General features: G+C 41.1%; 1 protein-coding gene across 8 annotated transcripts in view; it reads right to left on the reverse strand.

The window, feature by feature from the left end:
- LOC308138460 (actin-binding LIM protein 1-like) overlaps positions 1-16,876 on the reverse strand; it is a 41,145-nt gene that overhangs the window by 4,649 nt on the left and 19,620 nt on the right. For 2 of the 8 annotated variants that reach the window (XM_080507577.1, XM_080507576.1), the window contains exons 2-16: positions 16,737-16,874; positions 13,651-13,834; positions 12,520-12,629; positions 10,294-10,420; positions 9,903-9,996; positions 8,061-8,148; positions 6,546-6,610; positions 5,476-5,553; positions 5,180-5,338; positions 4,917-4,961; positions 3,866-3,901; positions 3,651-3,780; positions 2,137-2,241; positions 1,729-1,776; positions 169-357 (exon numbers count right to left, since the gene is read on the reverse strand). In XM_080507577.1, the coding sequence (XP_080363703.1) occupies positions 169-357; positions 1,729-1,776; positions 2,137-2,241; positions 3,651-3,780; positions 3,866-3,901; positions 4,917-4,961; positions 5,180-5,338; positions 5,476-5,553; positions 6,546-6,610; positions 8,061-8,148; positions 9,903-9,996; positions 10,294-10,420; positions 12,520-12,629; positions 13,651-13,834; positions 16,737-16,874 (1,596 nt within the window). Of the gene's footprint in view, positions 1-168; positions 358-1,728; positions 1,777-2,136; positions 2,242-2,968; positions 3,089-3,650; positions 3,781-3,865; positions 3,902-4,916; positions 4,962-5,179; positions 5,339-5,475; positions 5,554-6,545; positions 6,611-8,060; positions 8,149-9,902; positions 9,997-10,293; positions 10,421-12,519; positions 12,630-13,650; positions 13,835-16,736; positions 16,875-16,876 lie in introns of all 8 variants that reach the window. The other 6 variants (XM_080507583.1, XM_080507578.1, XM_080507581.1 and 3 more) reach the window with 6 other exon arrangements.

Below are 16,876 nucleotides of genomic sequence, written 5' to 3' on the forward strand. Positions count from 1 at the left end.
TTAAAAAGGCAAATACTGTGACGCCTGAACCACGGGGTGAAGCGGGGATGCAGTAAAGCTTTGAAAGAAACCCGGAGGAGAAAGGAAGAGGGGTTAGGTGGTGGTGAGGTGACTGCCGTAACACTCGCAGGTAGCAGTGCAAACATGCCCATCGGGAGCCTACTGTACCTAATACAGCGAGAGAGTAGGGCCAAAGGTCGCCCTCACTCCGTGAGCTGTCGTCTGGAGAGGGAGCATGGGCAGCGGGGAAGGTGGCGGATCTGATGATGTCGTCACCAGACTTGCTTTGACGTGCTATGGCGGCTGTATCTAGGTTGGTAACCATGGGAACTGATCTATCAGTGTCTGGGTCACAGTCTCAACCAAAGGAAAAACAACTTAGCACCATCTGATCGTCAGGCTCGATGAACATTCAATATTGGATTGTTTCTGTGTGTGTGTTGTTTTGTTTTTTTTGGGCCATATCTACAGTGTAAAAATATCTGTCTTAACAAGTCACAGCAGAATGAATGGGGGCAAACGCTTTCTGATGAGGATTGCATGTGTGAGTATTACCATGTGTGAATATGAGCTGGAGTCATTGGGAATATTTCCACAGCCTGATCGAACAGATCTTTCCAATGGAAACACGGTAATCACGGGTCTAATTAAACAATTCTGTTTAGGTTCATTTGTTAATCTGTCAATACAACAAAATACACTTTTGGTAGCTATAGGGTGGAAGTAACATGCTTGTTGCTGACCACGTTCATACATATCATAGTTTCTGTTTCCTGCTTTTCAAAACCAAATGCTTCTTGCCTGATCTACTGCAGGAATAATATTATTGTTGCATTCCTACAATGACCATCTTTACAAATGTGAAGTCATAACACTTTCTACAAACATAACTTATATGAAAATATAAATAAGTGAATCACTAGTTTAAGCTGTACTGCAAAACTTTTGAAAGTTCGATATCTAACCCCGCCAAGCCCAACACACATACTGTTGAACCAAAGCCAGGGTACACAATAAATAGTTCAAGCACAAAAATTCGCATCTAAAGGTAATATGAATGATTACCTGATTTGTATACAGACTGATTGTGAGAGGAGTAACCAGGGAAAACCAAACATGCAAAGTCCTCCGAAAGCAATTTCAAATAATGTTGTGATGAGGCAACATTGCTACCTCCCACTGTGTGCACAATAAGCAAAAATTGTTTGCTTTTGAGACCACACACTCATGTAACGTGAAAAAAACAAACATCGCGCAGTTGTTTTATCTCAGTAAATGTTGCAGTGCATTGCATTAAGAAAAAGGCTATCATCATATTACTACTGTGACTTGCTAAGATGGGCAAAGTGCGGAGTCAAACAAGCTGGAGGTCAGACAGAAAAGGTTTGGAGACAGACTTCAAACAGTGCTTGTACACTGACACTGGGGGTGAATATGGTTAGATGAATATACAGTTTCAGGAAATAAGAAAACGCTTCAATTACATAATAAAATACAGTAGTGGTTCACAGCCTGTTGGTCTGAGGTACTCACACTCAGCGTACCTGTTCATCAATGTCCTATCTATCACCAAATAAACTATCACCAAATACTATGTTACTGCGTGATTGCTTTAATTCAACACATACTTCAGGAGCACCACTGAGAGTAAAATTACTCCTGATCTAGATGCCCTCCACAAATTTAAACATTCTCTTTCAACAGATAATACTTTGAGAAGAAAGGTACCGTGTAGCTTGTAGATTGGTGGTTTTCTGTAGATGTTGCTCCCCTGATCTGAAAATGGTCAATTGCAAAGACAGGCAACTTTTAGAGTGTACAGTGCAACTTTTCATCCATGTGTACAAAACAGCTTTACTGTTTGTAAAAGCTTGCAGCTTTACAAAACAAAATCATGACACATTAGGATTACAGTCAATATGAGACACCCTTTTCCAGTGATCTGCATACATCTGTGTAGTTATGAAAGACGAGGGGAAAAATCAAAGCTCATACTAAATGGAGAAATAATGAAAGTAAGAGAGAGAACTAGAGAGAGAGAGACAGAGAGAGAGAGAGAGAGAGAGAGAGAGAGAGAGAGAGAGAGAGAGAGAGAACGAAGGGGCGAGCAGTGACAGGGTGCGCTCCAGCTCCTACCTGGGAGGTGGAAATGTTTAGGGGTCTGAGAGAGAGGCGGGGTGACCGGCCGGCTGTCGGGCCTGAGCGGCAGAGGGGAGCTCCGGCCACTCGGCGGGTCCGTGCCTCCAGTGAGAAGAACCAAGAACAGAGCATAAGCAGGGACACTAAAGGGGGAACCACAGTCTGAACGGTGCAAGACACAAGGACCAACGGGACCAGCGGACGTCATTCTGAGCGAATGGGGCACATCGAGGCTGGTTTTGGATGAATACAGTTCATGGCGGTGAACCAAAGCCGATTATACTCGCTGGACTTGGAAATTGAGAACAGACTAAATGCTTGGGAGATGTGTTATGAGTCATGACATCTGAAGTCTGTTAGTTGGTAGCATAAAATTACTTTAAAGTTAAGAATTTAATACTTCCAAGCATGCGACAGCAAACCTCTCTTTTTATTTTATCTCAGCCCTGCAGTTTACTGGAGCCTGGAAAATCTTCCTGACAAAGCAAAAAAGTTCTCAATCATCAAACATTTGAGGCAGTGCCAATTTAGATACGGGATTATTAATATCTCTCAAGTGCATGCAAAGCTGCAAAACAAGCTCAGAAAGCCTCACAGCTACTTGACAGAGCTCGTGTCAGTTATAGTTGAGGAGGTGCACGTCAGCGAGGAAGCGGTGGCTTGGCAACAAGGGTTCGACCATTCAAAGTGGCTGATGGGAAATGGATCCAGAATGACCGATGGAGCATTGTCAAGAGGTGGCATCCCAGGCGATGATGGAAATGATGTGTTGCCTCAAAGGGGGGGTGGGTGGAGGGGAGAGCAGATAAGATTGGAGTGGGGCCCTTACCTTGGCTATGGGGGAGGAAGTGGTGTCTGAAAGGGGAGGTGGGGCGTGAGTCACTATTTCTGGAGCCCACACTGTTACTGCACAGGGAGGAGCAGAGCTTCTGCATGCCTGTCAAAGCCTCTGCAGGGAGGGAGGGTGTGGGACCAGGGGGGGGCAAATCCCCAGGATCAGGCAGCGGAGGTGGGAGATATGCGAGGGAGAAGGAGGTAGAAGGTGAGCAGGTGAGGGGCAAAAAAACGGGAAGATATACAGGGATCAAATGTTTGGGAAGAAGAAATAAAAGACACCCAAAGTAAGAGGTAAGGGGTGTTTAAGATCAACAATAAGAAACAGGGGAGAGTGCACAGTTTTAAATTGAAAATTTTATAAAAGAAACACAACACTTGTTGTCAAATGTTGCAAAATTGACTTTAAGATTGTTAGTCTTGGGATTGTGCATGACGTATATCAAAGAAACAAAATGGAATAGCCTAAAGTCAATTTTGGTTAAGTATCGGTAAAAAAGGGGGGACATGAACGCTTGAAAGTGAAGGTCAGTGTGCTCACAACTCGCACAGATCCCATCGATCCTGCTCAAGAAAACCCTGATATCACAGATTCACTCACAATCATTGGAATTTTAGGATTCATTCAAGTGCATATAAATGCAGATACAAACCCACTAAATCATTTTTGTACTCACCTGGTCTGTGAAAGTGCTGTGGCGACCGTGACAACGTGGGCGTGTAACCGTGGCGATTGTAAACTGGTGATCCTATGGAGCCCTGACTGGTGGACCTCTGCAGGATGCGTTCCCTCCTGTCATAAGAGCCCTGACAAACGCACAACAATGTTACTACACATTGAAGCTGAGATGGAAGACTCCTATTATGGCTACATATCAAAGAGTTGACTCACCTCAATGGGTGGTGTTGGCGACATGTTTCTTGACGACTGGATGAAATCAAACAAAGTGAATACAAACTTAGTTGTAGGCGCCTTAAAATTTCAGTTTTATGCATACAACCATTTTTCTTTTTTTTTTTTAAATGCTTTACAAATAGAGCCAAAGTATCTGAACCCCAAACACGTCACGAAAACTTAAGCTGAGTCGGCAGTTCATTTGTTCCCTAAATATTCAATGGGCACTTTAAAAAGCATGAAAGAATACACTTTTTTTTAAAAAGCCTCAAAACATTCAAATTCTTCCCCTGTTTATTTTGGCTTGTGGACCTTTTGCATACAACCTATGTTGTCCAAATCACTGGTATTTGATTACACTTTACATTTTTCAAAGAAAAGGGGAAAAGCGTGATCATCTAGTTGCTGGGAATAAAAAGTAACTAGTTAGTGTAACTACTAACTAGTACATTTTGTGAAATTGTTAAGACATGTTAAGACAACAGTTTTGACTAATGTGAATGCCAACGGACTGAAATGTTTCCATGTACAGGAGTAACTGTAACTTCAAATAGAGATCGAATATTGATGAGAAAGAAAAAGTGTTGCTATTTTATAACATATCACCCCCCCCCCCCCCCCCCCCCACACACACACACACACACACACACACACTGATCACACCAAGAATCAGGCTTTTTTATATTTTCAAACTAACCTACAGTAGGAAGAGATATATTCAAAGAGTGGTTGCGTGTGTGGGCTGCTAATGGATTAGTATTCACACTGTGTGTTTACAATGTTTCCCAAAACACCTACAGAGGAGGTCAGTTTGTCCTCAATATCTCCCGTGGAACATCTAAACCTTTAAAGTGCAGTCCTGTCACCAAAGAGTATTTTATCTCTAAACATAAATACAGTGACACTTCTAAATAACTTTTAATTAGCGATAAGACTTGGAACCATGACAAAGATTGTTCTGCTCATCTTAGATACCTTTAATGGTTATTTTGCATTGTGATTGCACATCATTTATCATCATCAGTACACATGATGGCGGTTATCTTACCTTGTCATCAGGCAAGGGGGACCGTTCCCTCCTGGCAGTGTGGAGCTGAGAGGGACACCACAAGTTCAGGACTGCAGAAAATCACTTACTCCAACATAAAAAAAAGAGCCTTTTGTGTCTATTAATGCCACCCTCCCTCCCTCCCTCAAACATTTCCAGAGGAAGACACAATTACATGAGGAGTTGTTCTGCGTGCTCTGTTCAGTTTGTATACAAAATATGGGGTGCATGCACAAAAAGAGGCATGCAGTCAGTGTGTTTACCTCTCCCACACTCTCTCGTCTCTCCTCTCTCTCTTCCAAGGAGGTGGTGTACATAGGTTCATAGGTTATAAGATCGGGGCGCTCAATGTCATAAATGGCTTTGACTTTCGGAATGGCAGCTAGGTCTCTGTAATCAAGGATCTCATTGTCTACTTTTGCCTAGGGAGACAAATAAAGACAAACATGCACACATACACACACAAGAGTGAAGGGATATTACTACTATGAAAAGATCTCACACTGAGGATATATCTTCTTGACGAGACAGAACTATTCCACTTAAACAGCACCCTTACATAGATCGTGTGACCCGGTGAGCCAGGTATGCTTGAACCAGGTCTGGAACAAATACTCTCAGATGACGACCTCGTAGGCTGTGAGAAAAACAAAAGAAAACACAAGTTTCTGTAAGTCACACATCCTCCCGGGTTTTTCTTATGCTATCTGCACGTCACCCAGGAACATCTCCCAAACATTTCAATTTCAATTACACTGGATAGCCTTTGTATTGTATGAGCGATGAGGGGCAATCACAACCTCTGTGTTTACGTTTCATGAATTACATGAAGTCATTTGAAACAGTAATGTCAACTCATGATTAGGTCATTCATTTGCGAATTTACAAAGTGAATGAGTGTTTTCAGCGCCATGACTTGATGCTCATAAGAATCTCATGCCTGTTTATGGGAAATGATCAGTTTGGATGGCAGCAGCAAGTCTGAATGTTGCATAATTAAATGATTGTTACACCTAATGGGAAAATGGGGATCTTTTACTTTTTTCAGAAGAGACAAATTAGTCATTAGTGATATTTTTTTCCTGCCAATTAAGTGTGCACCTTTTCATATGAGCGTGTCAAAGGTGTTAAAAAGACAGGACTGAATGGCTCCAGATGACACACAGAGAGGGCACTGCAGGCTGTCTCCAGAAGATGGCAGCATACAGTGCACCGTGTCCTATGTACATGGTGGAACACAGGATGATGCCATCTCATAGCCAATAGCGAATACAGTACCTGCCTTTCTGTTTTTTGAAGGAATAAGAGGGACGGAGGCAATAGCTGTGGAGGAAGGGAGAGGGGGGGGTTCACAGGACATCACACTGGGGTTGTGTTTCTCCTGCCCGACTCACAGTCCACACAAGTCTAACACATGTATATGCTCTCTCTCATACACACACAGGCACCCAATGCTGCCTCAATTACTGCCTCAATAACTTAAGGCACAGAAAGAGTCATTAAGAATTCCCTGTCAGGTATTCTAATGTTGACGCTTCTGTACGATGTTGTGATCGGATAGGAACAAAAAGGTGCATTCAGTCGAGACAAACTCAAGGACAAAGGACTCAGTGACATCCAAATTCCTACCCGTTCCCTGTGTCTCTCCTCTGTTCTTGTGGTGTTCTTGCAGCCGGGATGCCAGACGGTTGATCCTGAGCAGGCAGACAGAGAGGTACAACTCATTAAGAACAAACAGGTTTATATGCACGATGCACTATATCCCCAGACTTAACTCATGAAAGGTCCCTCATTCAAATGAGTATGCATTATCACTTCTATTTTTGCACTGGTGGCCTAGAGGTTAGGGTCGAAAGCTTGCAACCACAGATTATGTAGTTCAAATCTTATTGCTAACAGGTTATGACTGTCGGTCACTGACAAAGGTTCCCAACAGCTCAGACGGCATCTAAACTCTCCCAGATGTTCGAGATGAGCTTATTTATTGACTCTCCAATATAAAGGTTTCACATATCACATTAAAACAATCCCAGATGTTAAGGAAACATCTTCAAGGAAGCCAGACTGAAAGCTTTTCACACATCATAGACGATCAGTCACCGAGTTTGCAGGATTTCCCACACCATAGGCAGTTAAGTGCCCACATGAAAGACGTAGTAAATTTTAAAAGTTTGACAATATGTTGATATCACGTGTCAGAAAAAGACAGTAAATGTTCAGTTGTAAATAATAAAAAAAAAACCACCATGTAAATTTACAGCATCTAAAAGAAACAACACATTGTTAAAAGTAACTAATTACATTACAAAATACTCAAATCAGTACTTGTACCAAAATGTGTGTTCTTGTACAGAGTCTAAAAAAAGTGGCATAAGTTTCAAACCAAAATTCCTGAAAAAAATAAGACATAGAAGTGAAAATTAAATGTTCATATTAATTTTCTATTCACTTCAATACCTTGCACTGATTCTTCCACATATTCTATTCAATGTTATAATTACATTATCAAATGATTCCCATTCTGATGTGATGTAAGCATGTTTTTACTACATATGATCTCAGGCTGCTCAGTGCTCAAACGGACAACACGGGATACATGGGGTCAGCATGAGCTTAAATAGAACTGAGGTGAATCATAAGCTATAGTCACCAACTACACTCCTGCTTCTACACCTACATCGAAGAAGAATTTGGAGAGAAATATTGCACAGCATTCTTCAGAAACTGGCACAAAATGAAGATGTAGATATATATACATATTTATTATATATAAGAAGACAAATCATGGCCCTTTATTCTTCATGCCATGTCTCTGTTGTTGCCACACAGCCACATTCAGTGCAAATTGCTTTAAATTCTGCATGAAAAAAAAAAATACCACTTGGTCCGCAGAGGCACCAACACATGGAAATGGGTACATGTACTCATCACATCAAACATAATACACGTTTCTTTAAATTTTTCATCAAGTTATATGCATATACTCACAGCCGTGGCATAGGAATAGTTACTTAACACTATTCAAAACCCAATCTGAGCTTTACTTGGCTCAATAGTGAGCAGAGTCCTCCCAAGATTAAATAAAATGGAAATAATTATTGAATATTTTGAAGAAATGGCAAAAAGTGAGGTTGATCTGCTCACCTTGAAGGTACATCTCTTCTCCTTCTGTGAACATCTGATTGCACCTGCTGCACCTCGCACAGCTCGGGTGGTAGTGTTTATCTCCCGCCTGGAAAAACACAGTAACAAAAGAACAAAGTTGACATCGTGGGGGAATGAAGATCAATGAAGCCTGTGGAAAAAGGAGTGAAGCTGAGCTCAGACTTCCCGGAAATGAACCGGACAGTCTGCCCTCCGCTGCATTTCTGTCCTATAATGCACAAAGATACCTGTGAATGGGCAACTGCTCTCACTTTGAGGTAGTACTTTATATGGCGATGGCCACTTTGGTTGAACATGTTCCCCTTGAAATGCTGCAGGTGTTCTTAAAGTATTTCTATTGGACTATTGAATAGTGTAAAATCATTTGTTGCATTCAAGTCACACATCTTTACTTCAGTTAGGATGGTTCGTAATAAATTCGGCCACCGTGACACTTGCCTGACTGTCAATGTCAACCTGCTCTCACAGTAACACTTTGCTGTAACCTGCATAATATAATCCAATAAAATGATCTGACCGCGATAGCAACTGAAGGTTTGCCTCCACTGATGTGGCACTTTGCATGCAGAGTGCTCCATTATAAAAGCCCATGCGCCTCTGACCACGGCAGATAAATACCCAAATGAAATTGTGCCTCCTATACAACAACCCTCAGATACATTCAAGTGGCCACTCAGAGATATGAAACCACTGGCCAATATTTGCATTTTACATATAGCTGCATCTAAAAGTAGTCTCCAAATGACAATAACAGCCTCTTCATAGCACCTCCTACCCAGTACTCTTCCAAACTGAAGTCTCCTCTCTGATATAATAAAAGCACTTATCCTATGTGTGTAGTGTGGTTTTAACAGCTATTTCTATTTTCGCTCCCCATCTAATAGCTGGATTAATTATCCCGACATTATTAAGCCATTCACGCTCATCCTATCCCTATCCTATCCTCAGAGGAACAGACACCCTGCGAGGATGGCCTAGTGTTTGACCTGAGTCTTGGGTCAGTGACGAGAGCATCAGCCCGACTGGTGCAGCTTTGGTCCCACTGATCCATTGGCAGCAGCGATGCACCAGCCTTTTCCTTTTGTCATAAAGGCATGCCTTAGTGTTGGATTACTGTAAGCCTGGCTGGCTGGCTGGCGGTGACATTTTCATACCATTAAATGACACATAACCCAATGTCTGATTGGATCACTGTCTGCGAGCTCACGCTTGTTAGAGGGAGACCAGTGACCACTGCTCAAGGACAGAAGTACAGCTCTCATTTCACATAAACTCTGCTCCAACAGTGGCAGTAACACTTAGACACATAGATTTGTAAGAACAGAAATGATGAATAAGGATAACCCCATAAATTTCAGCTCACATTAGGTTTTTTATGAAATATTTATATAATTTGTAGCAAACCAAGTTTGTATGTAGACTTATGCATACTGAGGCTGTGGTGAAACGACTTGAAAATCTGCTAAGAATTAATCTTTTATTATCAAAATACCATCATGTCAAGAGTCTATTTGGCTAGATGCTGAACAGATTAAACTTGAGATTATCAAACTACATTTCACAATTTTGCTCCATCCAACATTCTCTGTCTGGAAATATAACAAAATTATTCACTCAATTCTGTGGGAAATACAAGGCGGACGTCAGATATTCGTTTGATAACTCTGTTAAGAGTTTGAAGAAAAGTAGTCACATAAAATGCATTTACATAAATTCTTATAATTTCCCCCAAAAAAAGTCACATTACAGTATCTGTACCAGCCAGCTGTCTGCAGCTCTGTATGGGCTGAGGAGGAAGGTGCAGATTGTTATGCGCCTCACCTCTAACACTTTTCCCGTGATGAATTGATGACAAGCTTCACACTGAACTCCAAAATGAATCTGGTAATCCTTCTCACAGTAGGGGGCGCCATCCCTGGAGACGAGGAAGAAGAGGAAGAAGGCTATCAAATACACAGTCAATCTGCTCCTTGCTTTTAAACCAGGAGCATTGCGGTGCAGTCCACAGAGGGCATTATGGGGTGACGATTCTCGCTCAGGGTAGTAACATGTAGCAATGAAAACTGTGATCTTTTTTCCCCCTCACACATCCAATTGTTTACCACAATTACACCACTCCCCAAACAGACCAACATACAGATGTGTGAACCATTTGCTGGCCTGAATTAGAGCAAGCACACCTCTAATGACAGCAAATATGATAACGACTCACTTGCTGATGTACTCCCCGGTCAGAACTTTGCTGCAGGCCTTACACTTAAAGCAGCCCAGATGCCACTGTTTGTCGAGGGCAAGAAGAGCCTGTCCGTTTTTAATGTCCCGACCACATCCTGCACAATCTGTAGAAACAGAAGGAACACAGTTCAAACTACAAGAACATTTAGCAGTGCAGCGAGGCACTTCTTGTTTGAAGAATTATTTCCAGTGAAAAGGCTGCCTTTGATGGGCCCACGAGATCAACAAGGGGATTCATTATCGCATGCAGAGTGACAAATCTTGTCATTTCTGACCCACGACACTAGGTGGTGATAGAGGGCAGCCGGCAATGTTCTGACAGCTGCCTCTTTCTATCATCCACATCCCTCTCACCATGGCTTTAAGAGCTCCATCCATATCCAAGAAGGAATCCGGAGGCTCTAAAAGTGTGAGAGGTTGGTTTCTAAACGAACAATTCTCATGTCACCTCTTCTTTAATGAATAGAAGATGAAAGCAACACAGCGCCCACCGCAACCACAGGGGATGATAACTACGTAAGGCATAAAAAGGTTGAGATGATGACGTGAGTAGAATCAGCATGCCTTATTTATAGGTGACCTTGTCTAAAAGCTTTTCAAATGCCAACAGAGAGACCGGTGGGGATGTGAGACGGAGAGGAAGGCCGGGAAGAGAGGAAGGGGAGAGAGGGAGGAGGAGAGGAGCTGGAAGAGGCGGGGTTTGAGGGTTACGCGTTCCTGTGTTCCAGAGGGGAGGAAATGCACGGCCATGCATTATTTAACAAGCCCAGTCTCAGTGTTATTCATGAAGGAAGTGGGCCGGTCGAACACGAGGCGGTTCTCATAGAGAAAAGAAGACAGAGCATCTGTCTGAATGGGAGGATAAATATGTAGGATGTAGAAAAGTGAACAAGGTCACGTCTCCATAATCCACTACAACCACTTTTCCACTTACTTTCTACCTAAACCACCAGATGTAGGTGGAGAAAAATACACACTGATGTTTTTATTAAAGTGTGTGTTTTCATTCAGCATGAGACTCCCCTTGGCCGGAAGAAACAACATTTATTAAAAGTTACGGCAACATTACAGCACTCTTGTTTTTGGAAATTCATTGTTTATTGTTACAAATAAAATTCTAATGACTTTTAAACCCATCAAAATTACAATAAGTTAATTCTTGTCATTCTCATAGACATTGACCGGAGCCAAAAAGTATTTTTATGGTGACATCTAGTGGTCACAGTTTGTCTCACACAAACAATGTGGATGCATAAACAACACACATATTTTTCAATTGCAATGTGAGGAATATATTATAGAACTAACATGAGGACTTCTACTTAGAACATCAGTGTTTTATTCTTTGCTGAAATAAAAAGTTAAGAAATAATGAAGGTATTATGAACCAAACATTAGCTTCATTTAACCCGTTAAAAGTCACCCATCAATCATGCTAGACATTAAACATTACACGTACTAAAGTAAAAAAAAAAAAAAGTTTTACCATTTATGAAATCTCACTGGATTTCAGTCAAAGATTAGTTACTGATGATTATTTTATCATGTCATGTATTATTTGCTATAAGATAACCCTAAATAAGACTTCCTACAAGCATATTTAAAAATCAACACTCGATTTGTTAAGCCCAAATGTATCAATAAGGTACACTGACTGAAAGGAAGTCATACTTTACAGATATCAGCAGAATGGTTTTAGTTTACTTTGTGTGATTTATTAGAGTGTAGTTTGCAGGGCTGCTTAATTTAACTATGAGAAGAGAAGTGTTTCCAATATGTTTAATATTAATACACAAGAGGCCGAAACTATTAACAACACTTCATAGTAAGGGCCTTTGTAAAAGCAAGATCAATGCACCTTTCATATTTCCTATGACGGGAATCAGTTGTGCCTTGAAAAGGCCAGTGAGTGAAGGCCCATATTTGATGAAACGTTCACAACTCTATATTTACGTCATCTCATCACATCTCAAGCTGGTATTTGGTCAGTGTTGAATTAAATGAATGCTAATGATGTGAAGGCAAGATGACTGATGCGGAAAATTCAAAACCCAAATATCACAGCTAAAATAAATGCCACACATGAATCACACAAGGGAGTGATATTAGATTTCCTGTGTTTTTGAGAGTTTTAGAAACACACAGCCAACAGCATTGTGTGAAAATAATAACAAAATTAATTGAAGTGAAAATTGCTACTTACTGCTGGAGCCCAGGATGTCCTTTGGTCCTGGAGACATTGGCTCCACACAGTACTGACACAGGCAGTCCTTGCCGTTAAAGGTCACCCTGTCCCCGGCAGGGAACGGTCGTCTGGAAGAAGGTTTCACATCAACAACCAGTTAACAAGATGAGAGCTGTGGCCCCGTGGTCACTGTAAGAGTTTATCAGCTGTGGCTCGCAGGTTGTCTGATGGGCCAGAAGATGACAGGGCTCCATGATGTGGACGTGTGTCAACACTGTCTGCCCCCTGGAGGCCGTTTAGTCAGATGATGGAGACATAACAGAAAGCATGCTGTGGTACGCTGTCCATAAGAATCCCTGCCACCCATTACTTTATTATTCATCAAGTAACTACGAATATAATTTCCCTGCAACTGTAATAGTGAGTCATAAACATAAACAAGAAAGTCAGACGGAATTGAATCAAGAGGGAAGTATTTGTTGTGAATTTGGAGGTAATCCATATGGAAACCCTCCCAAAAAACATTTGTCCTTTGTTCATATTTGTCTTGGCATTTTCCAGCGTCATTAAAGTACCTCAACATTTCCTGGTATTTCAGGAGTAACAGTCACACCATAGTGTTGAAGCTATCTTGTGAAATCAAGCCTCATCCCTTTGCATTGAGCAACCTGAGATGTCCTTTAGCTATCTTTACTTCAGGATGGCGAGAGAAAGGTCAAAACAATATACTGAACGCCTTGAGCTGAATGTCAAATAACTAGCTAGATTTGTACTCAAGCTACTATAACAACATAGCAGTGGGGTAAAACATGGTTTAAAACACAGCTGGATTACTGTGCTAATAACCATTAGCACTTAGCAGGAGACTTTTAGGGAGCATCTGGTTATGCCAGGTACGTTTATCCCATCATCCACACTTCTATATCAGATTTTTTTTTTTTAAACATAAAGTGATAAACCTATTATGTTTATTCCTTTTCATTCATGACTACATCTGAAATGAAAGGTTTTGAAAGAAAATATAATTCTGAGTAAAATTACATAAATCAGCTTTGACATGTGAGCTTCCATATTTGATGAATGACATTTTTTTTCTTTAAATCCACAATATTAAATTGAGATGACTGAATTTACATTGGGGTGTCTTACTTGCAGATTGTGCACACGAAGCAGGCGGGGTGGTACGTCTTGCCCAGGGCCGTAACCACTTCTCCCTCGACAAAATCCCCACAGCCATTGCAGCGGGTGCCATGCATGCGTTGGTAGTCCAGTGTGCACAGATACTCTCCATTCTTCATGAAGAAGCCCCCCTGGGCGAGGTCGCAGCCACACACTGTAGAGGAGACACACTCAGCAGGTCAGGCTGTTTAGTGCCCATATAACACAATAAACATCCAACCGCCAGGCTGCCCAGCTCCTCCATGCATCAATGGCTTTGTTACGACTTGCTAGTGTGTGTAATCCTGAGAGGCTCACTGGACACATGAAATGGATGCTGGTTAAAGAATCAGGGAAAACACAGTTTAACAGCTCTGTGTATTATAGAAGGAAGTGTAACATAAGATCCATTTAATCAAGAATTTTCCCTACTTGAAGCATTTACCGCTCATTAGTCTATTAATCACCACAATTGTATTTTCAATGTCATCATTGAGGTTTGCCACTCAATGCAACAACAATTCTGCAATTGTGTAGCCTAGGAAATAGCCTTGATCTGTTATTCAAGATAACTGCCTCTAAATATTCGGTACTACACCTTCAGTCTCCAACCAGTTTCCTTCCATTCAAATGAAACCCTGTCATCGACACTCGCATTCAAAACAGGCAAAGGCAGGAATCCTAAATAAAGAACCATTGAGAGTTTGGGGTATTTTAATGTTGATATGACACTAAAATGGGCTTTACCAGCAAGTATTTGAATGCCCGTCTGGCTTGGAGCCAGCATGACATTCAATCTCTCTGTAGCTCCATGACATCAAGTAAAAACACTGATTAAAAATCATTGAATCATGCCGTTTCTCTGACCTTCCTTGTATGATTGTCTTTGCATTGTTGAACAAAATCTGTTGATAGACTCATGTAACTAAAATTTGAAGCCATATGTAAAGTGCTACCCTTTCTCTCATTATCCAACAATGTGGAATAAAAACACGTAATATCTCTAATGATACCACTCGGGAGAAAATCATTTTCCAGCATATTTCCCATATTTTAAGTAAACTTGTCAAAGCAATTTACACATGTGGCTGAATGAACAGCGTTTTAACCACATAATGACCACATGCAGTTCACCACAGTGCAAGCTTGGGGATTTAATAGCCTTTGGGAAATGCAACACAACTAAGAGGGAAAATATTTGGATGTTTGAGATAACTGCACCTAATCATTCTTATGCAATGAGTCACGCTAAACCCAGGGGATGAATGGGAGCGGGTGAGGGGGAGAATCAGATTTAATTGCATTAGGGCTCAGGGATGATGAGATTAGCTTGTAAGATAACTGAGTCAAAAGAAAACAGGCACTGGAGATTTGGTGGCCTTTGACCGTGATGTGATGCATGCCATTACATAAAATGTTGGTTTGGAGACTTAATAGGGACGATTTATGAAATTGAATTGAAGGCCAATTCAGGGGAAGCGAAAGGTTTTGTACATTTAATGGAATGACCAAAAACACAGCCAAAAACTCAGAGGGTATTTGGGATTTGTTGGTCATGGGAAAATATCTGTTAATAATATGTGAGTGTCAATGAGTTTAGCAAACCTCGAAAAACCAAGAATGACATTATAAGTTGGTCTATAGGATGGGCAGGGACAATAACACAATCATTTTAAAGTCTTCTGCTTGTTAACACTTATTGACGTCCTTGTGTCTTCAGTGGCTGCCTTGCGTCCAGACGCTCACAAAGACTCAAGGACACACACACAAGCACACTTCAACATTTTTATCAGCGCAGACTGTCTAAAGGCATGTATATCCACTTGTAAAGGACGGAATTAGGTACTAATCTCAGCATTTGTTTGTGTTATTCTGGGCCCTTGGTGACCTAAGCTAACTCTCTAACAGTGCTCACAGATTAACCACAAAGGTTTCTGCAGGACAGGTCCAGCCCGGGGAAAGACGCTCTTCTTTAGCCCTGACTGGGCGCCTTCTAATATTTCAAGAATGCCAGAAATCTATCAGCAATGAGAGTAAACACGGGAGGATTTGCACAGTCACTTATCATAGCAGACAGGAGGGCACGTTAATTGAAGCATGCAGGTCTGGAAATCTGCAGATGAGTCATGCCACCATATATCCAGCTCATTAGGAAGCAGGAAAAGACATGGTGACCTTGAGGGATTTGGTTGCTCCTTGTTAACTGCCTATTATCGACATGCTTTTTGTTGTCATAGAAGAAGGGCAACTTTTGGTTAAATTCATAGAGCTTGAATAACATTGTTCCACCCAACTCTGACACTGCACGCTTTTGTCTTTTTGTCAATCCATAGGCAATAGAAAACAAAGTCAAAGTGATACTTAGATGCTTTCAATTAAAAAAAAAAAAAATCTTGTAAGAGTCTGGAACTGCTATGATAGTTACATTTATATTTATAGTTATGCATTCAAATATAATTTGTGATCTTAATTGATTTATATCATGCTTACAGGAATTCAAGTTTAAAAATGTGTTTTGATCAAATAAACAATAGTTTCGCTCCCCACTTCTCCTCAAAGATTATGATGGGAAAAGGCATCCCCCTGATCCCCTCACGTTTACTTCTGCTGCATGTAAACCATTCTTTCAAATGCCGTCAACATCTCTCAACAATCATAATCTGTCACTATTTAGAAGAACAATGAATCTTGTGAAACAAGTTTGTTGTTTATGAGGTAACATGTACTGAATGAAAGGTAGAGAATGTCCTACTATTGTGACAGCATCAAATTAGCAATGAATTTTCTTAAAACTGACACTTTAGCTGCCAGTTCTCACACAACTCCCACACTTCGCTGTTTCATCACATGTGTCTGAGGATTAATTTTTAAAGTGTAAACACACAACTTATTTACCAAGTGCTGCTCATCTTTATTTGAATATATGGATCGTTGAGCATTGAATAAGACTGAATGAAATTAAAAGTAGTAAACACTAGTGACACATATTCATGTATCTTTAATCTGATCCTACAGTAGACTGTCATGTTTATTTTTAATTCTTTTTTTAGTAACTGACCATCAGCGTGGCTCTGTACCTTTACAGGTGAAGCACTTGAGGTGAAAGTGCTTGTTCTGCACCCGGAGCACCTCTCCTTTGCATGGTTGCCCACACTTGTAGCACTGGATCAGGGGCTTCTCTGTGGAGTGGTGATGTGTGTCCTGCGCATGAGCCACT

This window comes from Blennius ocellaris (assembly GCF_963422515.1).
Source record: "Blennius ocellaris genome assembly, chromosome: 13".
Taxonomy (NCBI): domain Eukaryota; kingdom Metazoa; phylum Chordata; class Actinopteri; order Blenniiformes; family Blenniidae; genus Blennius; species Blennius ocellaris.